Source organism: Pelobates fuscus, chromosome 3 (genome assembly GCF_036172605.1).
Source record: "Pelobates fuscus isolate aPelFus1 chromosome 3, aPelFus1.pri, whole genome shotgun sequence".
Classification (NCBI taxonomy): Eukaryota; Metazoa; Chordata; class Amphibia; order Anura; family Pelobatidae; genus Pelobates; species Pelobates fuscus.
In genome coordinates, this window is record NC_086319.1 from 246,538,919 (window position 1) to 246,566,421 (window position 27,503).

General features: G+C 37.4%; 1 protein-coding gene across 1 annotated transcript in view; it reads right to left on the bottom strand.

Moving 5' to 3' along the window:
* Positions 1-27,503, bottom strand: part of PLXNA4 (plexin A4) — a 673,785-nt gene that overhangs the window by 264,518 nt on the left and 381,764 nt on the right. Inside the window, exon 5 of the mRNA XM_063448298.1 lies at positions 3,414-3,514. Coding sequence (XP_063304368.1) covers positions 3,414-3,514 — 101 coding nt within the window. The remainder of the gene's footprint in view (positions 1-3,413; positions 3,515-27,503) is intronic.

Below are 27,503 nucleotides of genomic sequence, written 5' to 3' on the forward strand. Positions count from 1 at the left end.
TGTGGATGTAAGTGCAGTTATACTTTAAAAATAAAAGTTATAAAAAAAGTCTATAAAAAAATGACACTGTTTACTTTAGAAAAAAATGGGCATAAGATAGGAGATAGGAGATAAAACAGCCCTATACAAATCTATAAAGGATTAATACTAACGGCAATCTGGCAATCTGATCATTAACCCTGTACACAGAACAAGAGGCCATTCTTGATGAAAGGAAATGTTACCTACTGCAAATTAAATGATTCTTCACAGTAAGTACAATACGGATGTGCAATCATTTGCCTAAACAGGTTGTTTTAATAGTTTCTGCAGAGATTCTTAAAATAAAGTTTGGATGTTTTTGCAAAAAAATCTGAATATTGTAAAGTAGAATAATTAATGCAGGTGGAAACAGTGTGTTGATCCAAAGACATGTGTGATTGAGATTAAGAAGGAATTATTTTCGGCCTTCTCTTGGATTAACCACGAAAACAGATGTATGAATGGTTGAACTTGATGGACTTTTTTTCAACCTAGATTACTATGTTACTTTGTTACACAACACAAGTCACCTTTATTTTCTAGATGGACTTAAGTATGACTTTATTGGGAGCCATAATGTGTCTCATCTAATAACTACTTAAATGTGATGCCCTTCTGACTTTCAGAGTTTAAAGTAATTGATATGAAAACATGATATGACCATTTGGAGATTTAGGAATAAAAAGATGTAGAGGTGGCCCCTGCAGATTACTTCTGTTAAAATATAAATGAATATAGGATATGTCAGTTGTAGTTTGAAGCTCTCATTCAGTAGAGTTGACTTTACTAATGTAGAACTGGAACAGATCATGGAAATTAATTACAGACCCTTGGCATGGTGCCTTCGAAACAAAGATCCTGGAATCAAAACTTAAAGCAATGAAGCAAAGAAGTTGCCACAAAAATCTACACTCGTCCTGTAGCAAAGGCTCATGGGAGTAATACAACTTTTGCCAGCTGTTCATTGTATTACGGAAATACAAAGTAATGGGGTGGAAACATTTGTCCAACTGTAACCAGAAAATATGCTGATTTTATGTAACAAAAATTAAGGTAATGATACTAAAATGACCTTGTATCCTCATTAAAAGCATCTAAAACCTACAAAGATAATTTGTAGCATTAGAAAGTGTATTTCTATGTATATCAATATTCCATCATCTGCGGTAAAGTGATGCAAATGACAAATAAAATAAACTGATTTTTGTCCTAATATCCTGTTCCCGTGTTATATAAATTTATCTTTATGGGACTTTAATTGGCATACTCGTCTGCTATTTAAATGCTAATTATAATTACATTTTCCCATGTCGAATTCTAATAACCCTGGCACCCAGGCTTTATCTAATACACCGCTTCTCCACAGGTAGCATATATTAAATAGAAAAATAAATAATAATACATGTACATCTGTATTAATACTGCTGTTTATCCATGTCACTTTCTTTCTATCTAATCACATTTTGTTTTGTTTTAGCATGAAACAGATGTCCCTACAGCTAGATGTCTTTCTTACAGCAGATATGTTTTTTGCATCTTTTTTAACTCAAGACAACGGGTGGTCATAAGGGACTATGTCCATAACTCAATATAAGTACCAGAGGAGACATATCCGGATACTAAGAAGATAACCAAGAGCTTTAATTTAGAGGTTATTACAAGTAGCCCAATCTTATATTTCTTCTGTCCAATGGACTAAATCAGTGCTCAATTTGTTCCACCTTGGAGAAAGCCACAGTCCCAGACTATACTTTTTATAGTGATCTATAAAAGGGGAAAGGAATTGACATAACAATTGCTTTTGGAGATAAGCAGATTATATCCATAATTCCACAAAATCGAGTCAGAGAGTTGCAATAGTCAATTTTACTCAGCAACACATACAACAGAACATGCACTGATCTCCAGTAATCCCTTTGTGCAGTTTACAAAGGATATCAAATTACTACCTTTCTTCATTATGACATACTACAGTACAAGCCGTATCTAGCAGGTACCTGTACACAGTTATTCAGTATAAACTGGGTCCACCATGTGCAAAGTATTTGCTTGCATTATTTTATATTAAACACAATAAAAATACTGCATAAAAGCTAGAGTGGGCTAAGTCCGTGACATTTATTAAAAGGGCTTTTTAGACTACATCAATACATAACTCAATAAAACATTTTGAAGGGATACCCTAAGCATTATAGCAACTTAAGTTTCATGAAGCAGCTTTGGTGTATAGATCATGCCAGTATAGTCTCACTGCTAAATTAACTGCAATTTAGATGTTAGGGGACCGATAAAGGAACCCAGACCATTTCAAGTCAATTAAGTGGTCATTTCATGTTAACCCTGCAATGTAAAACATTGCTGTTTAGTAGATATAGGACTGCTTACATTGCAGGGTTAAACATGCCTCTAGTGTCTGTCTTCATGACAGCCACTGGAGGCACTTCAGCTGTGAGAACTGAGTCAAACTCGGTATTCACAGCACTGACCATCCATGCATTTTTTATCCCCAATGCTTCTCTAGGAGGAGCATTAGATTGGCTGTTTAAAAAGCAATGGAATAAACTTAAATAAGGAGGATCGAGAAGCTGCAGGGATTCAATCTCAGCTTTGAAAAAAAAAAAGGTAATTAATACCCTTTATTAAAATTTTTATTTAGATGAAGAGGGCCCTAAACCTAAATAAAGAGGAGAACGCTATAGTGTTAGAAACATAGGATTGTATTATTAAGGCTACAGTGTTCCGTATTTATGCAGCCCTAGTCAAATCTCCCTTGGCTATGACCCAAACAGCCATCATAAAAAAAAAAAAAGTTTAAATTTTCAAACAGAAGTTCTCATCTTTTGCTTTAATTTAACTTTAATGACACACAGTAGGCAAAATTTTACACAGAGCTCCAGGATATATGGATAATTCATTAGAATTTTTTTTTTCAAATCAAATCTGTCAGCCAAAATGCATCAATACTTGGAACAAAATCCATCCTCTATCAATTCGCTCCAGGAGGATGACTCCTGCCCCCCAAAAAATATAATGGCAAATAAATGACAAAATGGCACAGGGCGTGTGCCACTCCTAGTCGTCTTCTACTGACACTGTTCCTTACACTGCCAAGACTTAAGATCTCTTCTCTTTAAAGCTTGATTTCCTTACAGCTACCTGTCTTATAAGCCCCATCAGCCACAAAAATGCTGCCACTTCACACCTGGCACTTGCAAGTTCAAGCCAGTCCAACTATTCATCTCTACAAGTCATATTAACATTGCTATTACTACTACTACTGGATCCATTTAATATGCCAGTGACTAGAAATTCAGAATTAAAGAAGCACATGTAAACAGGTTGTAGTCTTTAATGTGATGGGCTATAATCAGAAACTGAATCAAAAAACTTACATGTTATGAAGAACACACCACCCGCAGTGTGGATCCCCAGAGCCCAGGCATTCACTACAGGAAGTATACTGTCCACAGGACTCAACCGGAACCCGTGTGAGCTGTGAAGAACAGAGGGAAAAGGTGTAAGAAACATAATATATGTCGAGTGACGGCATAAAATCACATTGCTATTTTCTCTTCCAGTGAAAGAAACTTTATGTTTTTTTATGTATATTTTCTTTTTGTGAAACACTGATGTACAAGTTATGTGAGTAAAACATTTTAATGATAAAAATACCAAATCATTACATGCTACTCTAATTACATTATGTTTATTTAACATTTAAGTTATCAGTTACTCAATGAATGGTGAAATTGTACTTTATTCAGTTTTATTACATACATTCCCATTATGCAGCAATTAGGCTATATATATATATATATATATATATATATATATATATATATATATATATATATATAATACAATATTATATTGTATATGCCATCATATACAGATTTGCTAGTTTAATGATTACATACTCCTATCTTTATGTGTTAGCATGCATTTAGACAATGTTTAGGCCCATGGTGTAATGTACACCTTAATGTGCAGGCTACAGCATTAATAACAGCATGAATAGTAATTGTGCAGCATACAGGGCAGTTCTCTAGCCATATTTCATTCATACTCTGCCTCTCATTCACTACATCCTTTACTGCAAACTAAATAATGTATGCCTTTTCTTCCTGCCAAGGTGAAATCAATTTCCTAGCCCTAAATGGGTTTGAGAACCTTTGGCAAATATCCCTGTCTGGACTAAAACTCCCATGACCTTCAGCTAGCCTAAAATCACACCATGTATACTAAATTCATGTATGGACAATGTTACCGTCAGTCACGTTTAATGCTAAAATAAAAACAACAATATTTGGACACAGCAATTGTGCTTGCATATTTCTTTAAGAGCATATTGATTGAAATAACATTGACTGAGGACCCGGCTGTAGATTAAGAGCCCCTCACACTTTCTCCTTTCTCCTTCAATCTGGATTCATCTAATCTGCACGTTCCCAATCAATGAGCTATGTCGTGGATGTTCTTTACTTCATCAAATGTGTGTCTCCAAGGATTAGTGATTTATTTACTAATCACCAAATTGTAGTCAACTGAAAAACTGAATTTTAAACTAAAAGCAAGCTAAAGTGCTTTAGGTGTGTGGAGTGACCCTTTTAGTTTCTAATTCAGTTTTTGTTCAGTTGACTTGCATTTGGTGATTAGTAAATAAATCCTCTTTCATGTTCATTTAGCAAAAAGTGCAGATTTAAAAATAAATTGAAACTTCTATAAATTAAAGGACCACTATAGGCACCCAGACCACTTCAGCTTAATGAAGTGGTCTGGGTGCCAGGTCCAGCTAGGGTTAACCCATATTTTTATAAACATAGCAGTTTCATAGAAACTGCTATGTTTATAAATGGGTTAATCCAGCCCTCAAATCCTCTAGTGGCTGTCTCACTGGCAGCCGCTAGAGGCGCTTGCGTGATTCTCACTGTGAAAATCACAGTGAGAGCACACAAGCGTCCATAGGAAAGCATTGATAATGCTTTCCTATGAGACCGGCTGAACGCGCGCGCAGCTCTTGCCGCGCGTGCGCATTCAGCCGAATGGGAGGAGAGGAGGAGGGTCGGAGGAGGAGAGCTCCCCGCCCGGCGCTGGAGAAAGGTAAGTTTTAACCCCTTCCCTCTCCCCAGAGCCCGGCGGGAGGGGGTCCCTGAGGGTGGGGGCACCCTCAGGGCACTATAGTGCCAGGAAAACGAGTATGTTTTCCTGGCACTATAGTGGTCCTTTAACCTTGTTATGCCAAGCCTGGTCCTGTTACTTCCTGGATTTTGGGACGTCTGTGATTGGACAGCTACAGAAAGTCTGGGTGGGGTTAGAATGGCACAGCTTTCAAAGACTTAAGAAATTAAGATATGCAGATTATGCAAGCTGTTTTCAGATATGCCCCCAATTAAAACAATGCATAAGTACATGTACACTATTTTCATTGTGGGTATAACAACTACCTAGTCATTTATGTATGTATTTATTTATTCATTGGGGCAGTGGAGTGTGCTTTTATAAAAAGTGCTAATTTTGAAAAATAAATCCAATTCAACTATAGTCACAGCTATTTTATCCTGCCTGAGGCGATTTGCTCTAGCATTCATGACCAGGAGTGACATTTCTGGATATTAGTTGAATTGAAAGGAAATTATTTTCTCTGCACACCAACATGCCTTGAAACATTGCAAGACATAAAAGCAGGGTGGGAAAGTAGATGATTAAATTGGACTAATTGGGTGGCAGTGCACTTTGGGCTAACACTCACAGTGTTATTCACAAATGTGAGAATTCACGCTGAATTCAAAGGGAATTTGAAATTTAAGGTCAAAATAGACAAAGTTTAAAAATTCTCTAAGTCATCTATGGTTTCCATTCAGCTACTCTGGTCTTAAATTTGAAATTCACTTTGAATTCACCTTGAATTCTCACTTTAGAAAATTACCCTGTGGGTTTTTGCCCGCCAGCCAGCAAGTTGGGAAAAATAGGACTACACGGGTGATGAGGAGCGCATACGAACAGTGCATCTATTCCCTAAGCAGTGAATTCAAAGCCAGCAAAGCAAATGTTATGCTGTACTAACAGACCTGAAAAAATAGTGAAATGGAAGAATAGACAATTCAACCTATCATTTATTACAGATGCACATTAAAAGGACTCTGCTAAATGTGTAATATTTTCTTTACACATTGTACCAGACACACAGTAACATTCTTTGATGGGCAGTTATCTCAGAATTCTTAATTCCCTAATCTGCTTCCAACTCTGAACACATAGCAATCCATACAACAATTATGTGTGCACATGTTTCACCCATCATCCTTTCCATACCCTTGTGTACTTTAGACTAAATGTTTAAACTGTAAATGGAAATACTGTAGTCAGTATGTCTCTTTTCTACAAGTCTGAGTTAGCTGTCATGGACAATGGGTGAAACATTCCAAGAAGCAGATCTGCAATTTATAATATGCAATAGTACATTCAACAACAGAAAGATAACAAAGGCAATTGTGCCATATTTTTTCTCGCTCAGACTTATATTGAAAATAACTCCCTATGCATATTCAAAAGTTCTTTTGGATTTTGATTTTTAAGAAACACAAATGTTCAACTGGATTCAGGCCTGGAGATTGCACTAATTATCCAAGACTAAGACTTTGGTGGTCATTTAATCACATCTCCACCCCTGTTAATTAGATATGAGTGAAAGCAGAGCCACAATAAAAAATATAACCTAGTCAAGCCTGGAACCCAGTGTGTTAGTGACATTCTTTTCACTTACATTCCTTGACAATGCAATACTCAATAGTATTTATTGGAAATGTAGCTTTCTACTTACTATTAAAATAAATTGGTTCAACTAATTTTCCAACATGGATGACTTTTGGGGAAATATTCATGTATATAATTGTTAATCTGTAGGATAACAGCATGTTGATCTTTTGAGACATTATTCTGCTTTTTTGGAGTAAAAAGTAATTACTTCCCATCGGAATATCCGAGAGTATTGAAGGGGACACCCGGTCAAATACCATATTATATATCTAAACTGAACCATGGTCCACGAGACGTTTCCAAAAAACTGTCACACACGGGTATCACCTGACTGCCTACCCCACAAACCCCCCCAACCACACCTTTTATACTCCCCACAGGTTTACACCACACTGACCCACTGGAAACCTCAAATCGGACTCTCGGTAGAGGTCAAATCCTACAATGATTGCAGAGGTGTAAAGGAATAAAATAGAAAAACCAAACTGACAATACGTGTAATATCTTGATGACATGCCACACAAAACAATGCAACTGCAAAGAATGACGTGAATATTAACCATCGATGTCCTGAGGAAAGTTCACAACGGTGGACTGAAACGTCGACCCTGCTTTTTTGACACACTGGAATAAAAGGTTTTTTACTTTTTACCTATTGAAGTCCTTGAGTGCTAGCTTTTTCCATATGTTGTATACTTGTGCAGCTGAGCACCGGGCAGGGCCGGATTAACATAGGGGCTGATGGAGCTGCAGCTCCAGGCCCAGGCCCATGGAATAGGCCCATTGATTTTAAAAAAAAAAAAGAAATTTTTTTTTTTACATTTTTTTTCCCCACACACTACTCTTAGGGATTCCACCTGGATTTTATTCTATTGGCACAGCCAGTATTTGAAGCTGCCTGGCTGGTGCCAATAGAGCAGTGATACTGGCAATACAAATGCTGGTATTTTCCTCAGTATACACAAGAGACTGCTATGCAATACCAGCACTGGCCAGTAGGGGTCGCTGTGTGTGGAGACAGGCAGGGATAGGAAGTTCCAGCATATCCCTCCCTGCCTATCTATACTCACTGATCTGCAGGGGTGCAGCTACAGAGAGTCCAGATAGCAACTTCCACCCTGCAGAGACAGCCTACAGCTCAGCGAACTAAGGAATGGGGGGAAAGGCTGCAAGGAGACATACACTGAGACACTAAGGGACATTGGGAGACATTATGATACAGACACATGGGGACACAGGAATCCATCTATACAGCAGAATCAAACTAAGTAGTTTTTTGGTGATTTTACAGCATTTTCTCTTATGTCACTCCTTGTGATTTACATCATGTGATGTCATCCATACATATTTAATTATGCAAATTAGCAAGGCCGGTATGTGTTTCCAAGAAAGGTGGCAACCCTAACTACTTTTCACATACTCTTACTTAAGTATGGAAACTTAAGAGGGATGTATGGGAACAAAACTTGTGTGAACTGGCTGACAATGAATATGGTTAAAGGGACCCTATAGTCACCAGAACAACTGCAGCTTATTGAATTTGTTCTGGCGAGTAGAATCATTACCTTCAGGCTTTTTGCTGTAAACACTGTCTTTTCAGAGAAAATGCAGTGTTTACATTACGGCCTAGTGATACCTTCACTGCCCACTCCTCAGATGGCTGTTAGAGATCCTTCCTGGGTCATAGCTGCCTAAAATGCATCCAAACATTCAGTATCTCCTCCCTCTGCATGCAGACACTGAACTGCTGATTGGCCAGGGCTGCATTTGAATCATGCTGGCTCTGCCCCTGACTTGCCTCTTTGTCAGTCTAAGCCAATCCTATGGGGAAGCACTGTGATTGGACCAGGCCACCAATTCTAATGATGTCAGCAGACTGCTTGTTTTTCTGCGTCTAACAGCATGCAGAGTTACAGCTTCAGGCTTGAATACAGTAAGATTTTGCTATATTTATGGAGGCATGAGGGGCCCAGGGGGGCTAGATGGTGGTGTTAACACTATAGGGTCATGAATTTATGTTTGTGTTCCTGACCCTATAGTGATCCTTTAAGGTAATGCTGACTTTGGTCTCTCTAACACTGTAGCATGTTCCCTTTCTTCTACACTCACTACATACAGCTTTTCTCTGTCCCAGACTATATACCAGGAGCTTCTGCCTGCTAGTAAGAAGGTAAGGAGACAAGTGGACCAGCGAGTGCTAGGGGACAGTCCTTAGAAAGCTTTGAGCGAGCGCATCATTAGATGCATTTATGCCAAGCTCAGGGTGCTGTCTGCATAGTATGCCCTTAGTTGGCCAACTGCATGATAGGCATGCATTCATGCCAGGCTGGCCTTCTAATTCTTTGGGCAGACATGTCCTCTTTTTGGGCATGTTCGCCCCTTTTGGCAGGTTACATGACTTGTGTCAGTGGCACACCCTTTTACCGTGCCCATTGACTTCCTGCTTGACTGGACACTGCTGTTAGGGGTTATGGATTTACTTGAAAGATGAAAACATAAATTAGTGAGAGATTAGCATAGGGTATGTGTTTTCTTATAGCTGCTGTTTTCTTTCTCTCCAGCACCATCTCCATCAGATACATGACGCTTGGGAGTGTTTTACTGTTTTTGGTCAATATGATTCTGTAATTAGGCCCGTCATAATTGTCAGCACCAGGCCCACTGGGCTCTTAATCTGGCCCTGGCACCGGGCATAACACTGAGGGAAGGCTGGAGTGCAACTCCCATCATTTTTGTATATATATATAGTCCTCATTGTATTATTATTTTTACATTTGTTTACCAGCTTAAATAAAGAATTGAAATATTCCATTTAGCAGTCAGTCAGTGATATGGGGACTCCAGTGCTGATAATTGCATTCTATACATTATGGATTGACACATTATTCTTTCTACAAGGACAAGAACAGTATCTATAATGAACATATTGTGTATGTGACAAATAAACAAAACAAATGAATTCTTTCAGGTCTCGTTTGACATCATTCAAGTTATGTTGCGGCTAATTGTATTCACTTAGCACTGTGTTTCTATTCCTTTTTTTTTTACTGAACATATAACTTTTTCTAATATAACAATATACAGGTTTTAATCAATGGAATTTAAATTCCTCTTTATTTACTGGAAAGGCTGATTGTCAAACAAAATTAGATTTGATGTGATATTTACATTTATAACCTTGGCACTTTTAGGTCAAGGAGAAGATGTTCAGCTGGGTCACAGCTGGAACCCATTAGTAGATCAACAAACTAGTTTTTGCTATAGAGACTGTGTTACTAGTTACATATGTATTTCTCCTTGTTTGTGGTTAGTGTTGTATCTGTGTATAAATCCAGAGGAATTAGAGTGTTCAGAAGAAGATTAGCTTCCATAATCCTTTGAGTGTATTGTACGGGTTGGAAGAGCTGAGTTAATGCTGAGGGTGTCAAATTATGAGGCTCATGTTAAGTATTGAATTGTAATGGCACTAGTTCTAATGAGGGCACTGGATTCTTACAGAGTGACCTCCACAGGATGTATAAAACTGCAAGTCTAATCCAATTCCAAAAACAACAACTGCAGCCTATCCATTTCATGCTAGCCCTCGCCACCCATTTTTCACACCTCTGGTGTACAGTATGAGCTGGCTCAAAACACTTGTGGATGACACATAAAAGCTTTGCATTTAAAAAATACAGAATTTTTGTGTGTCTGTGTGTGCAGTGTTTTTATGTTTGTGACTTGGAGTCTGTCATTGAATGGTATTACTACTGGAACTCAGAAACTGTCAGTCTCATGCTTAGAATACATTTAATTAGCACTGCAAACATTTAAAATTATACACATTCCATTTTATGTAACGTTCACTTGTAGGATTAGTGCAGAATGTCACACGGTATCAGTATCATTTGGGATTAGTTAGAGGGAGGTACTATCTAGCATACAGATTAGAATGGAATGCACAGTATGACTCATATCAGCCGCTTCCAAAGTATTTTGAATATTTTCCATGCATGTCTCTTCCAAATGTTGACTTTGTTATGGTTCTGACTTTTGTTACCTTGTGTACTGCCTAGTCCATGCATAGGCAACCTTCAGCACTCCAGATGTTTTGGACTACACCTCCCATGATGCTTTACCAGTATTATACAGTAAGAGCATTATGGGAGATGTAGTCCAAAACATCTGGAGTGCCAAAGGTTGCCTATCCCTGGCCTAGTCATACTATAATTATGTAGCAGACACTAAAAATCCACAGCTCAAATGTAAATTAATACATGGGACAAATGATACGATTACCACCAAACCAATCAGTAGAGGACAATCAATCTGACATGCACCTGAAGAGACAAGACCCCATCACCTTGTTTTTGGGATCATCAACCTGTCCTAAAAGGCATTCTATAAGGGCCTACCATGATATTTGTAAAGCAAGGTTAGCCTGTGGTAAAATTGCAACAACAAAAAAACAACAACCACTTTGCAATATTCTAGGCTAATGAGGCCCTATATTAAATCCACAGAATCAGCCCAGATAAGATTATATGTATTTCAAACTAAAATTAATATATGGCATATATATCTCAAATTTCAATATATATCACAATTCAATGCGCTGTATAGTTTGCTTTTCTAAATGTGGCCAGTGACTGATAAAATGTAAATTTGTGATGGCATAGGGTTGGGGAAATAGAATTAAGAAATAGCAATATTTAAGGTTTGCATTTTACAGGCTTCTTTTTAGAGGGTTATTACAACCACCATGACCACCACTTTTGGTACCAATTTTTCTTTCCACTACTCTAATTATAATAATATTTTTTTTTTTAAAAACTCCATTCTGTATAAATGAGTGGCCTTAATTTTCAAAGTGAATATGTGGAAAAAAGGGTCCTCCCTAGGTATTCCCTAATTCCTAAACTCTTATTATTAACCTTCATTATTTATATAGGGGTTATTTGCTTTATTCCCCTTGAAGTCTATGTTATATAGGGGTATAAATACCATCCCTGTTTCCATTCAGCAGTTTGCATTTACTTTATCGAATAAATCAACTACGTTATTTCTAATAGATTTTTTAGTCAATACAGTTATAACAACTCTCTAATACTGAACATCTCAAAGGATATCTAGCCGTAAAGAGTTGCAACGTTACCAAAGTAGCGACTTTAGCTAGTTGGATTGCAACATTATCATGGTATGTATACCATTACTTTAATAGCAATTCAAGCTAGCAGGTTTGAAACGTTAAAACGTATATAGGGATACAATTTAAAGTCTATATACAGAGCATATCTACTTATCTAATAAAATTTCTAGTAGCTATCCAATTTAAATGTTTTTCCCTTTTTTCACTCTAAATTCACACTTTTTTTACATGTGTGAGTGTGTTGCCCCCATTTGTGTCACGATTCCGGGAACCAAACACACTAACACACACACAGAAAAGGTGCAGTACCGGATCTTAGAGTGGCCAGGCTAAGCACCCAAAGAATAGTCAGGAGACAAGCCGAGTAAGGGGAACCAGAAGACAGAATAACGAGAAACAAGCCGAGGTCAAAGGGTAGGAGAAAGTCACAAAGTCAGATAAACAAGCCAGAGAGTACGTAACCAGAAACACAAGTTCAGTAGCAATACTAGCAATCAAAGACCACAACAGGGCAGAGAGGAACAGGAAAGGTAAGTATTTAAATCCATAGGTTAATTCTGATTGCATAATTTCCAATCAGAATTAACAATCACACGTGGGAGATATCTAGACCTCCCACAGTGATTGAGGCACTGTGCCTTTAACGCCAGGTCAGGTGGCTGACCCCAGCGTTTATTAAAATGGGCGGTCTCCCAGCGTGCAGCGTCATGCATGCTGCCACTGGGGGACGTAGAGGAAGACGCAGGCGGCATCCGTGACTGGGAGGATGCTGCCCCCGGAGCGCACGCCAGGAAGGGGACCTAGGACGGCTGGAGGGTGAGTGCCGCGAGCGGACTGCAGCCTCCCCTCGCAGCCGCCCGCGGGATCCTGACAATTTGGGAGCCAATAAAGCAGTTAATCACCATACAATTAGTCCTTCTAATAAATATATTCTTGTATCTCTAGACTTGTATTGAATACTTACTGTTTTGCGGATAATTTATTGGAACCGGGCTTGTTTATTTAAGCTTGATCCGATTTCCTTTATGAATATTTATATGGGGTTTTGTCTCACAATTACCCTCTAACCAATACAGGCTCTGTGATAGTTTTCTCTCACGGAAATCGTTTTTTGTAAGGTCTATTACTAAATAATTAGTACCAGTGAGAAAATAACAGCTTGCAATAATCAGACTAAAATATCTGAGTTGGAATAAATCAATAAAGTTGGCTAAATTCTTTTTTTTAACCTTTTTTTTTTATTATTTTATTATTTAGACATAAAATAAACTTTATAAATTGTGCATCACCTAATAATAAATAGCTAAATAAATAAAATAAAAACGAAGAGTTCTTGATAAAAGTAGTTTGTTACATATCCCACATAAGTAATTTCATATTGAATTTAGAAATATACTTCACTATTGCAAAACCGGTTTTAAACAGTCTGAATATACGTTTGCCAATTATGAGAAAAAGAAAAAAAAATCCAGAAAAACAAACAAACATGGGTTTAAGTGAACAAAGTGTTTTTCTGTTGAGTTACACAGAACTCCCACTCCACTTTCCTTCTGGAAGAGCCTCTCTCATCACTTGCTCTTGGAGTTATGTTAAACTAAACAGCAGGTCTTTTAGCTGGGGAAAACCAGGTTGAACAGCTGCAATTTTCTTTTCACAACTCCTACAAAGCTTGTTTTTCATCCTGGAAAAAAATAAAAGCTCCGGAGAATTTCCAAACTAGAGAAAAATCCCAAAGATGTTACACTCTGCAAATGGCAGCAAAATATTAATGTATTTTACAGCACTAAGATTTATCGTTTGCAACATTTTAATTAATTATTAGTGCAGTTATCAGGTTTTATATTAGGAAAAATACTTGTATAAAAAATGTAAAAGAGATCATAATGGGTTTTAGAGTCTCACGAAGAGTAAAGAAAATTGGTACGAAGGAAGATCAATGAAGAATAAACATAGAACTTCATTAAGTGCACACAACTTACAAAGATGGGACAAGATCATTGTCAATCAAACTTACACTACTCCATTGAACGGTTTACTGGCTCCCCCAGGGATGATTTCCATCCCACAATACTTTTCTTAGTACTAGCATTTCTTAGATTTTTCATTAAATTAAAACATGTTACAAAAATAAAGTCATTTATAATTTAAAACTATATGATACTGAAAAATTTCAAAATATATCTCAATTAAATTTGCAGTTAGTTTTATAATGAACAGGAAGAGCTAAGAACAATATAATGAAACAATAAAATAAAAACTAACATGATGAGAAAAACCCAATAATGGTGCTAAAATCTAAATTGTGACGGTTTGTTTACAGCATGGGTAGGTAACCTTTGGCACTCCAGATGTTGTGGACTACATCTCCCATAATACTCTTACAGTCATAATGCTGGCAAAGCATCATAGATTTAGGTAGAATGACATTTAGGGCTAAGTGTATATTTTGGGTTAGGGTATAACATACATACATTTTTTTTGGATATATGGCTAGTGTGGTGGTTACAAATTTAGGAGTTTAGGGCCAGGAAACAAAATGTGAAAGTTTTGGATCAAGGTTAGGGATAAGCATTAGTGACACCTTTAGTTCAGATTTTAAAAAGGAATAAGTGGAAACAGATAAAGCAAGTGTTATCCAGCAAATAATAACGATGCCAAAAAAAAGATACGGTTATGGTTAGGCAGTCGGTTTTAAGAGGTTAGTGTTAGATCATTAATATATAACTAAGATTAGTATTAGAAGTTGGTTTAATGGATTGATGGAATTTCAGAACTTTAGCTCAACAATTATATTTTGGGATAAAGCAATGTAAAAAAAAAAGTTGGTTCAAAACTGTACATACTAACGTTTTGGACTTCAGTCAAGAGACCACATCAGGACAACAGTGTACATGATACAGTGTGATGAAGTATAATATTCCCAATAAATACAAACCTTCTTACATAGAAAGACAAAATGCATTTTCTGTTAAGGTATGTGTTATATCAGTTAACATACAAGAGCGTGTTGCAATATATTCAGTCACTCACAAGAATATCATTAGATAGCCAATTTCTCTTCTGCAAATTGTATACTGTCAACAGTGTGAGATAAAAATCCTTTTAATTCAAAGAGTGTTTACATTTAATTGGACTCAGAACTGAGCATTAACCGGTCAATTGCACACAATGTCAAACTGAAGGTCAAATAATGTGTATCTCTCTTTAATACAAGCATCACCTTCCCCTGTAACTGTCTATCTTTTTGGCTCCAAAGATTCCAATTGTTTATTTCTTCCCCCGACATTTTACAGGAGACGTGAGCTGTAATTCAATTAAATAGAATTGTTGGCTATTATTCTCTATCTTAAAATGATTTCTTGACATTTGTGACTATTTTTTCTATATCTTATATAAAGTCAGCTATCTAACTGCTAGGGCAAAAAGGGAATAATGAGTAAATATAGGCAGCATTTGATTGTTGTGCAGACTCCATGGCAAAGAACAGTACTCGCATTCGATCCATTAAAGAAACACTCACACCACATACATTAAATTATATAAGTTGTTAAAGGGTAAGAATGTCTGGGGGCCACCGTACCTCAATGGGTTAATCCATTTGGCAATGGTTTCACACCAAAGTTGGCATTTGGCATTGCTTCAGTTGCTTTCTGCAGTGCAGCATGAGGAAGAGTTAGCCATGTGGCCAATCTTAGGTAGAGAGCATTAGCCTATAAGAGAGCACCGACTGAAAAAACTAGTATGTACTATTATTCTCAGTGTGCATGCATTGATAAAGAGAGCATCAGCTCAACTCTTTTCCAGTGCTCACCCATTAGTTCACTGCATCATTTCCTTTATCATTAATTGTCCTCTTTACTTAACATTACTATAAGCATCCATTTATTTTAGGAAGATATAATCTTGCTCTAATTTGTCCAAACGTGTTTCAAAAAAAAGAGTAAATGTATTATGGTTTTGAGCTACTGTTAAAGTGGAAATATCACTTTAGCAAGTCTTAAATTTTACAGATCAGTCTACTTTAAAAAATGAATCTGCAACAGAAAATACATTTTATAAGTATGCCAGTGAAAATAGCCAATTTTTACTGTACTCATACCAAGGAGCCGGATCATTTTCCTCTTTAAGTGGACACAATAGGTATTCAGTCCACTTCATCTCAATCTCCCCACCCTAGTTTAACCCTGCAGCTAAAAATATTGCAGAGTAAAACTCAGATGGTCAGATTGACACGGTGCATTTTGTTGCCCATGTACACTAGCCTCCCAACGATTTCCTTTGGGAAGCACTGGATTGGCTGAGATCCTCAAACTCAATGATCTCAGCCAAGGAGGTGGTGCTTCCCTATGGAGACTGGAGCTGTGAAGGAGAAAAAGTAAGTTAAATACCATCTTTACGCCTTACAGGTGTGGACCTAAACAGCCAACAGTGCACTATAGCGTTAAGAATAGACATTTATATTCCTATGCTATAGTGTTCCTTTACTCCTTTCCACATTGGGAAAGCTTATTGACTCTGCTAGTCTACAATTTAGATCTTAAAAGTGATGTCAGAACAAGGAATTAAACCAGCCATCAAAATAAAAAAAACAAGACGGTTTATGGTAAAAGTAGCCAAAATAGAAATATTTTCTAAATCTGCTATGCTTCCAGTTCAGCTTCCGTGGCCTTAAATTTTAAATTAATTTTGAATTCTCACTTTAGTGAATAACATTGCAAATATCTAAAAAAAATAATTCTGTCAACTGAAGATTAAAAGCACAAGTGGTGGGTAGTTTTGATATATACATATAATAATGACAAAATATGTTTAGTTAGTATGTCCAGTTTCATTTATTCAGCTATAGCTATTCCATATTTACCATTAAAAAGACAGGGTTGCATGTATAAAGCTTCATATAGGGAAACACAGCGTGAAGTATGAGTCGGAGTGGTACTGATAATGGTATTGTGTAACAAAACTGAGCAATTTATAGGCAGGAATTCGGCTTTATCTAATTAGCTTGGCTAGAGAAGGACAGAGAGGAATCTGGAAAGGGTTCTGCTACTCCCACGCATGACAAATAGTCTTCAGAGCATTGGTATATTGACTTCTTCAACAAAGAGATCTCAAACACAAAAAATCTGGTTTAATTCTGTGAAATGTAGCAGTTTCTAGACCACACAAGTGTTACTGTCTCTCATTCTTATGACTCTGTTAAGCTTTATTATTAGCATGATGGTTAAAATTCCTTGAGATACTAAAAGGATATAAAGTCTGCTATTGGTTAAGCTTTTTTTCATTGCTCCGAGTCATATTTTTTCCAACTTCATAAATGTTTTATGGTCTTAACATCTGAGAATAATTGCTTCTTTTCTGAAGTGGATATTGACAATTTGGGTGAACAATTGATGAACAGAACATGTCTGCTAAGCAATGTACATTTTAACTCTGACATTTAACAAGTTAGAAGGATTCAAACATACAGAAAATCATCATGCACGGGAGCACGTTAACAGCACAACCCCGAACAAGCATATTTGAATCATTTTAGTTTTTGTGCTACTGAAACAATGACCTAACGTTATGTCCCTTAATTTCTCGAACTACATAAATATAAATGTATGAATATATATTTATGTAGTTCTAGAAATTTAGAAATTAGATGCTTTAATTCAGCTTCAAGGGCACTGACTTATTATTGATTATTCCATTTATACTCAACATACCTACAATTCAATCAGCCATCGGACTAAGACCTGCACCTGACATAACTACAAATGTATCTAGGCTGCATCTCCAGGTGACCAGTGCTGTCATTTTCCTAAGATGTCCACATGTGTATGAATACAGAGCATTGTTTACCATGATTCCATGCACATGTAACCATTGACCACACATAGAGAACTACTTAAAGCTTCAAATCTCTTTAAATAGATCCCAGGCTCATTCCAGTGTTCAGGTACCTGACATTGTTAATGTTGTCTCTTAATGTCCTGTTTTCCTCCCCTTGTTTCTCTTTGATCAATAAACTTGGCCAATGATTACTGCTGTATTACTAGACCTTAAGAATGTTGCCACTGATGACAATTATTCTTCTATTATGATAACAATCGCTCCCTACCCTAAACCCTGAATGGAATCTCACTTACACTTCTAAATTATGTATTTGTACCAGAACCTCTAAAGGCGCCATTGCTATTTCCCAGACGCCCTGATACATGTTCCACTTCCACCAGTGACTTCTTGCTGTGAGTGAGCACTTCCTTGCAGTTTTTCTCCACAAACAAAAGGATGATAAACATATAGGTAAATTGAGAATGGGAGATTCAGAATCCTTTCCCTTTCTCCTCTCATAATTTCTCCATGCCTTTCTCCCTTCCCTTCCTCCATGCCAAATAGTAGGGCACTGTGTCTTAAACTGACTATGATTTCTAGAATATCTGGGGAAATGAATTGCCACCTATGGCAAATCTTGCTAATAAAATTCCCAGTTACTAAGCTATGTTATAAAACATTCCTAAACATGTTATCATTCTATTGCACATAAGTTACAAAGCACTGCTGTAGACAACTACTATTCCATACCTGCCAATCTTGCCTGCCCTCCTTCCCAGGACACAGTGCAAGGGCAGGTCTGCCTATTGAAGGGATGGGACTATCAATAGAGGATGGCCAGACTAACCTCAGAGCAGATCATGCATGGCACAATGCTGACCCACTCTGTGCTTTGTACTAGGCCCAGTCACTTTATGGATCTTAAAGTCTCCACAGGACCTGATTTTGCAGAGACAGCAGCAACATGCAGGGCTGTGCAAGCAGGTTTGGAACTGTTGACATCTATACTACTCAATATTCAACAAGGGATAGTAATCTAGCATGACAGAACCTTTATTATCAAAGCATATGTGTTTTCACTATCGGTTTTTATTATGCAAAATATTAATAAACCGTTTACTGCGTCATAACTGGTAATTGTAAGAAATTTGCAAATTATAAACCAGAAAAGTCCATAGATACATTTTCCAACTCTGTGGGGGGAATCTGTTAATGTATTCTGTTGCAAAAAAATGGTCTGGATTACTAAAAATGGGACTGTCTCTCAGTGGGACGGTCACATTCCATTTGTGTCCCAATCATACAGTCAGGGTATTTTAACTCTGCTTTTGTTAACTCCACTCTAACAGAAGTAGAAGTATAAATGGAGTGTTCCTTTAAATAGGGGTTAATTATTTCATAGTTACTGTGTGTTCATTTATATTCATTTATATGGAGATTCAAACCTCAATGATTACTTTTTAATAAGAAACTAGAAGACCAGGGTAAAGTGTTGAATTCAAATATTTTTTTAGCACATATATGTGCTGGTATTTATCGTACCAAAACTTAAAAAAAAAAAATAATAATAATATGTCCAAAAATCCAAGAAACAATATTGCAGGCATTAAGGTGCTTCTACACAATGCAGTTTGTTCATTATATAACAGTTTGTGGTATCCTGGCAAATACCCTGTAACAACAAGACTTAAATTGGAGTTTCTCCAATTCTGCTGAGCTCACCACACATTCAAAGCTGTTTAGTGAATATACCCACATTGTACTCAAGAGATTATAATAGTATCAGTGATGGCTAACCTTGACACCATAAATTGTTTCTGGACTACATTTCCCATGATGCTCAGCTAGCTTTTAGATCGTAAAAGCTAGCTGAGCATCATGGGAAATGTAGTCCAGAAACAATTTATGGTGTCAAGGTTAGCCATCATTGTAAGTCTATTCATGGCTAACAGAAACAAAGGTTTGGAGTTGAAATATATTTAATCTTTCATGAGGTAAACTATGCTGTATACTTTCCAATCACAGAGTACAGTAAATGACTACTGTTGTCCTAGATTGCTGGAAGCCTTGATCGTAAAGTGACTAATATACCACTGTATAATGCACATATAACAAGTGTTTCCAGAAGATCATAAATAATCTAGAAATCTACCTTTACGTGGTTGGACATGTACATGTGTTTTCCAACACATGAAAGTGGTCGGTATCTAACAGGGTTACTTACTAAAGTGACAATTCAAAGTGAATTTTAAGTTTAAGACCAAAGTAACTGAACTGAAAGCCTAGTTGACTACAAGCATTTTTCCAGTTTGATTATATTGACCTTAAACTTGAAATTCACTTTGAATTATTACTTCAGTAAATAACCCTGTAAGTAACATACCGTAACTAAAAAATACTTGCTCCTTGCACAGGTCATGGTACAAAGAGGTCCAATATCTTTGACTCCCATCCGTCATATGCATATAATTATTGTCATGTGCAAAAAAAAAATGTGAAGCATCTAAAATAATCCCCTAGCCCCCCTCCCTCCCCCCCTCCTCCCCCCCCCCCACACACACATAGAAAGAAGCTTCTCTAAGGCCATGAAAGTAATTGCATGCTATGTACCAGCAAAGTTGGCATATGCTCCACAAGTATCTCATTTCTTGTAAAGACTCTCTCACAGCTTTACATCAAATTATATGCATGAAATAGCCACTAAGTGCTAAACTACATCTCCCATAAAGCCTTGCTAGACAGAGCTTTACAGGATGTGTTTAACACTTCTACAGAAAATAATGGTGGAATTAAGATTTGATGAAATACTTCTCTTTAATTTGGCGAATTCAGTACAAAAACTGAAGTTTCAATATGTAATCATACCTGTTTACATACATGGGTTTACCAGTCTTTATTTACATGTACCTGGAACAGTGGTTCCAAATTTCACGTCTCTGCCATTTTACACATCTGTTTTTATTTTTTTATTTTTTACAAGCCTCTTTTATTTAAATCTTATGAATAGCTTTATTTAAGCGATTAAAAGTGAGGTTATTCTTGTTAACTAGCTATCTTTCACCTTGTTGCTGTCTTAAAAAATACTTTCCGCCTTTCCTGTAAGTATGGCGAACGTGCTTACAATATTTCAGTTCCCACAGCTCCTTGCTTGCTTTTAAGCTTTGATGATAAATCAATGTCAGCCAAATTAATGTACTCCCCAGTGGGGCACAGAAGAGTGGGGAGCTCCGTTCTCTAACAGATAAACTGCAGACATCATAAATCCCATTTTTTTTATTGAGTGGCATATATATCAAGACTGATAATGGTAATTATATGATATGTGAGATTATCTATGTTCTTTTGGGTTTAATAGTGTAATATATTTGAACTTCACTTTAAACAAGAGTGAGCCTAGAATTACAATAGTAACATGAACATTAATTTTGTTCATGCTAATTAAATTTCCATACTAATTTAATGTCTATTTGTGTAGATATGATCAGATCTTTTGCTATAAGATCTATTAATTTGTGTGACATATTAGCACACTGTGTATGGATATTCAATAAAATGACAGCGGATGTTAAAAAGAAAATTGCATTAACATTTTTTGTGGGCTAAAAGTAATGTTTTACCTTACATTCAATATAAAAGTATTTTCTTGCAGTTCAACTATATGTTTAGAAGGTATGAAAACTATTTTAGACTTTTAGTGATTCATGTGGAATGTGAAATACATGTTATAGTAGACAGAATAAATTAATAAGCTTCAGGGTTATTTACTAAAGTGGGAATTGTCAGGAATTTAAAATAACTTTTGGTGAATTCAAAATAACTTTTACATTTAAAGGGACACTCCACTGCCCAAATACAAAATAAATCAAAATCACTGTTGAATCCCAATGAAAATTTGCATGCATTTAATTATGCTTTTTGCAAAGCGGATAATTTTCTTGCCTTATGCCTTTGTAAATCCTCCCCTTCTAATCACGCCCAGAATTTCTGAGGCTGTCCAATCACAGACATTACAATGCAGCTCAATGAGAAGTCTTTGCAAAACCAGGTGCTATGGGCAATTGCTGCCTCTTGGGTTTAGCTCCACTGTGCTAACCAAACCAGGAACGAACTGAACCTGTTGTGTGCTTGAAAGGCAAGGGGGTATAACCAGGTGAATTTTTAAAAGTGTTAATTGAAATCTACATGACTGCATGTCCACCTATTACAGCAGTTATATTATATTGAAGTTTTAGAGTTATACAATGCATACTCATTCTAGAAATATATTGTGAGCTATATATTCAATATATGTAAATGAAAACATATGCTATATAAAGTTTACCATGTAGTTCTGGCATGATAAGAAAGAATTAAAGGCCAGTTATGATAAAATGGAATGATAAGGTCACCAAAATGTAGATCAACATTTAATGTATGCATTGTGCTGGCTTAATTACCAACCAACATTCAAATTAATATGCAAGATTGCTCCAAATCTTAAGTAGATTGCAGAGCAGCTTCTTAACCCCAAAAGCTTGAATGCAGTAAAATAAAATTTAAGGTAAATCCACACTCAGAAATTCTGGAAATATCTCTTCTATGGTAGGGGGTACAGCATCCCTTAAAACTTATTTCTTCAGGTAAGTCTATAACCTCCTTTGATCATCATGACCACTTGAATGATTTGAAGAACCATGGTGCCTAGTGTCTGTATACACAGTGTTTAGCTGTAAAATGCTAAATATACCAATTTTAACCCATTGGCTGTAGGAGATGTAGCTCCACCTCAGGCAGCATCTTGAGATGTCATCAGCTAGCCCTGAACTAGATTTCTAGCCTGGTTAATGTCAATTCTTGTCTGAATGACAACTAGATAAGCTTCTGGCTTCTGCAGCTCTGAAAGCCAGTTAGTCCAGGAGACACGGCGCCCAAGAGGAGCCCAAGTAGGAGGACAAACTGTTACTAAGTGGGTATTAAGGGTATTCTCTGCATTAAAACCACTACAGTGGCCTGTTGTGTTCATGATGCTTGGAGTATTCATTTAAATCTCTCTGCCCTCTCTCTAACATACTTAGTGGCTTCACTTCCGCAGTTCTCCTACCTTCCAACTCTACAGTTTCTCCACACACACGACTGTCTCACCCCCTCTTGCATTTTCCTACGTCACCTTGTCTAGATTGTAAACTAATTAAAGTGAGGTCGTCAATAACCTCTTGTCCTGTTAACACTTGTGATAGTTTGCCCTGTAGTTATTTTCTGTTATATGCCACCATTAAAGTCGTAAAGAGCTGCAGATTATTTTGGAGCTATACAAATGTTAATAACAATAATTTGTGCTCTTTAGCAGTATGCAATACACTAGAAGGAAACAAAAAGAAAAAGGAAATAAAGCTCTAAGCAGCACTTTGGCAAGCACAATAAATAAATAATTGCGTTCCCAATATAACCAGCGAAGCTAATGCGAATGCTATTACATCAATCAGCTTTCGAAATCAAACCTCCCTCTTGCCTTCTGCAATCATTGTGCATAAGTAGCCAGAGAATATATTTGCCAGCCCTGCCACAAAGTTCACCCACAAGCAACAGCTGGCATAACAGCCAAGAATGAAACATACTGTACTGCGTGTAATACACAGAGATCCATCTTCTTGTGCTAAGATTTATCGCCTTGTAACTATCCTGGAAGCTCCTGATCTCCAGTTCGGCCTAAAAATACCTTGGAGATAAACGATTTTAGATTGTTATTTAAAATGGTGTAATGCCGTAAGAGGTGTCAACTGTGATTTATTCCCTTAAAGCCCTCTAATAAAGAAAGCCTTTTCCCAGGCAGGATTTATATTGCAAATCAGTGAATGATACAGATGTTGTTTTACTATTATGATTGCAGGGTTGCTAAACTGATTTTGGCCATGAATGTGTATGAGGCAGCCGATATCCAGCTTTTCTAGATTGAATTTATTGCGTTATTCCATAATACAATCCATGGCCCTAAACAATATGCTGGTCCAGGCAGTAACCTTTCATCTCCAGGAACGTAGCCAATTAAATTGCTGGGACGGATGCACGATATAAACATCATATGTTTGCTGTATTAAAAAAAACCCGCAAAAATAAATATTTATGTGTGTTGCTTATGAAAAAATCATGCACTGCAAAAATAATAAAGGGTGTTAGAGTCAGAAGAAAAAATAGTGCTGGCTGGTACGGTTGATGCCCAAATGGTATTGTTTTTCTGGTGACCTAACATATTCCAAATATTATGAACATAAACTAAGCCATGTATAATTATGGGAGTATCCACAAAAATGTTGCAGTTACAACATTTGATTTTCAGTATTTAAAGGGACAATGTAGTCACTATAACCATTTCATCTCTTTGAATTGGTTATAATGCCTGGAGTGCCCTGGCACTGTCCCTCCATTCAGTGTTGTGCCATGTTCGTGCAGTATGCCACAAAATAAGAGTCCCTGGACACCTACAGTCCAGCCCCTGCTGTATGTGCAGCTAAGGCCGAGATTACACACTTTCTTGTTGTCATACCCATTCATACCGTCAGTTGGAGCTCTGACAGGCTAAAAGCAGTCAGCTGACACTCTCAGCTAATCACAGCTGCCTATTGCTGCTCAGGCCAATACTTCCTTATTAGCCAAAGCAGCACAGAGGGGATGGACTGCCGGGAACTCTTGTTTAGCATTAAAACATAAAAACATTAAAAACTGTTGAATGCTGAAAGAAATTATGGTACCAGGGGACTTCAGACACTTTAACCAGTTTAATGAGATGAAGCAGATACAGTGCCTACGGTGTCGCTTTAATGTTCATAAAATTTTTTGCATCAAAGCGCAAATTGGATGATTAGGCAAATACAGACAAAGTGGTGAAATGTACTGTTTAATAGTATTTGTAAGGAATGTGGGGACATTCTGAAAATCTCATGCAGATTCCCTAAAAGCCAGCAAATTATGGTGGAGGTTTGACAATCGATTAATGTATCAATAGGAAAACACATGCTAAATGATGAGACACAGAAAGGAATCACCTTTGGTGATTGATCATTATTTAGCACTCTTCTCCAGACTACTGTCTAGATAAATCTCCAGTATATGCATTACTACTACAGAAAATGTAACAATGGTATGTCTGCAAAAACCTGGCATCTAAATTTTAAAGGGCATTGCAAAGGCCTTGATTGTACATATGTCCTAAGGCTGTTCAAGGTCCCTGAAAACACCAAATGTCTGGAGGGAGGGAAGGGTACAACAAAGCAAAATTAAATCACCAATATGCACATACATTGGTAGTGAAGGAATCAATCCTAAAATATCTCCAATAATACTTTTACTGCAGTGTTTCCCAGCAGTGCTCAACGTACACCAATAGTTCCGATTCTGTTTAATAAGCCTGCTGGTATGTCATTGAGACAAGGTTGGGAACCACTATGGTACTGTATTCCCTGTGAAGGGCTTATCCTCTTACACCGTAACTAATAGTAATGTACCAATTAAATATTAGAGATGTTACAAATATCAAGCAAGATATATCATATTTGGGGGGGGCGGGGCCTGACCGCCGACGGATCAGACACGTTCTGTCTGAGCTCCCGCTCCGAGGCCCTAAAACCGGAGCAAATTGGACGATAACCGCGACCAGCAACCCCACCAACGTCACCACAGACCCCCAGTTACTGGGGAGAGCATGGGAACCTGTCCGGCTTTGACAATAACCCAGTTGGGCTCGGAGCTAGTTGGGGCTAGAGCCGGGATGGGTCGGCCGCTCTCCCGGGTCTCCTGACAGGTGGCAGGCTCCCCCCCCCCCTCTGGACCGGGGGGGTTATCCCGGTCTGCAGAGGCACTAACCAGCGCACCAACCTGGGCTCAATCAGCCGCTCTAGCCGGGAACATTCCCCGTACTCCAGTCCACAAGATGGCCGCCGCCATGTGCATGAGCTGCCAGAAGGACCATGCTTAAGCCTGCTCAAAAGTGAGGAACCCAACACAGCTAATGATAAAAGCACCTACTATTATCCCACCAGCCTACTACAGAGCAGTAAAGCTTATGGACACTGCAAATGGGGGCATTTAATATACCAGAATGTTGCCACGTCGCACCATGACCACAGAGAGCACTGAGAAGGCGCTGCAGAGGGAACTATCTCGCGCTCACAGATAAACGCACAAGAGGGAACCATGCAGTAAAGCAAAGACCGGAGAGCTAATAACGCACCAAACAGTCAGCAACCACCCAGGTCGAACCAAGCAACCACAGGTGGCACAGTAGATCCCTGAGACCGGACTACAGACGCTGAAGATCCGAAACCGGCTAGCTGACTACCTCCCACAGGCAACAAGAGCCCATCACCTACCCCGTATTCCTCTGGGACACTTATTGACCTCACCTACACTGCGGATATGTCTAAGCGCAGAAAACAGAGGACTTTATCTATTCCATCTACGGCGACAGAACAAAGTGTTCCCTGATCTTATAACAACAAGAGAACTTTACAGTAATCTTTAATGCCTGTCCGTCTTTATTTGTTTAATGGTCTTTAACTGTCTGACGACTTAGCATCCTCAGAATACTTTTGTAAAATTGTATACTGTCTTACAATTCATGCCAGTCATGCTCCCAAATAGCCTATCACCTACTTATCTTATGCTTTCTAACCTCACTGCCTGGCAAATCGTGTGGTACTTTTCCTTTCTGGCACTAGTATCTTAGAAGCATACATTATACTTATGTTCCCATATAACAGCATTTACCTGAGCAACCGCCTAACTAGATAGCAACCCAACACCTACACGGAAGGGTGCTATAGTCCAGCATATGCAGGCAACATAGACACCTAGCGCTGGAGAAACATGTAGAACAGCATTTCTATATTCGAGCATTATCAATATTCTATCTTTACACGTGCAACTTACGCGCATGCAAATCTACGTTTAACGGCAAAGCATACACACTGTGTCCTAATCATTAATATGTATGTATCTCTCAATTGCCAACATAATCAACTCACTCTTAACGAATTCACTTATGTATACAACCTGTCTTTAAAAAAAAAAATGTGCAATTGTATATCATCTTGACATTGTCTACATCATTCAGCCTGTGACTGCTGTCGTGGCACCACGGGCCATCTGTAAACTTTATTGCACCAAAAATAAAGAATTAATAAAAAAAAAAAGATATATCATATTTTACACAGAACCTTCTACAAAGTAATAATTAATTCAAAGTGGTCATGTTAGCCAAGGGACCTTTTATAAACATGATTTTGGCCAACAGTGGTAACAAACTAATAAAGACTGCATTGAACATCGCAAAGGAAGAACAAACAAAACAAACAAACAAACAAACAAAACAATAAATGTCTATACTATGAGTAAAACAAATAATTCAAAATTTGTAGATTTTTTTTTTTGGCTCTGCTGTTTTGATCTAGATATTGTTTGTGTCACTAAACAATTCACCTTCACTGTTTAGTGAACTAATCCTTTTCTTGTACTTGTCTCTTGAAAGATAGTAAAGGATAACAGAGCTGATATATGGTATATAAAAAGCTTTATATGTGAGCAAACAATGACTGCAAAGCATGATATATTACAGATTAGTGCATGCAAAAATAGAACCAGCATAGGCAGCTAGAATAGTGTTTTCATATACTGGAGATCAAAGCATGGGGAGAATTTATACATTTATAAATAATGACATTTGTAGATATTTATTTGGGAAATGGGTAATGAATACATAATACATTTAAAATAATAATATAATTGGATCCTATTTACCAACTGAATAAAG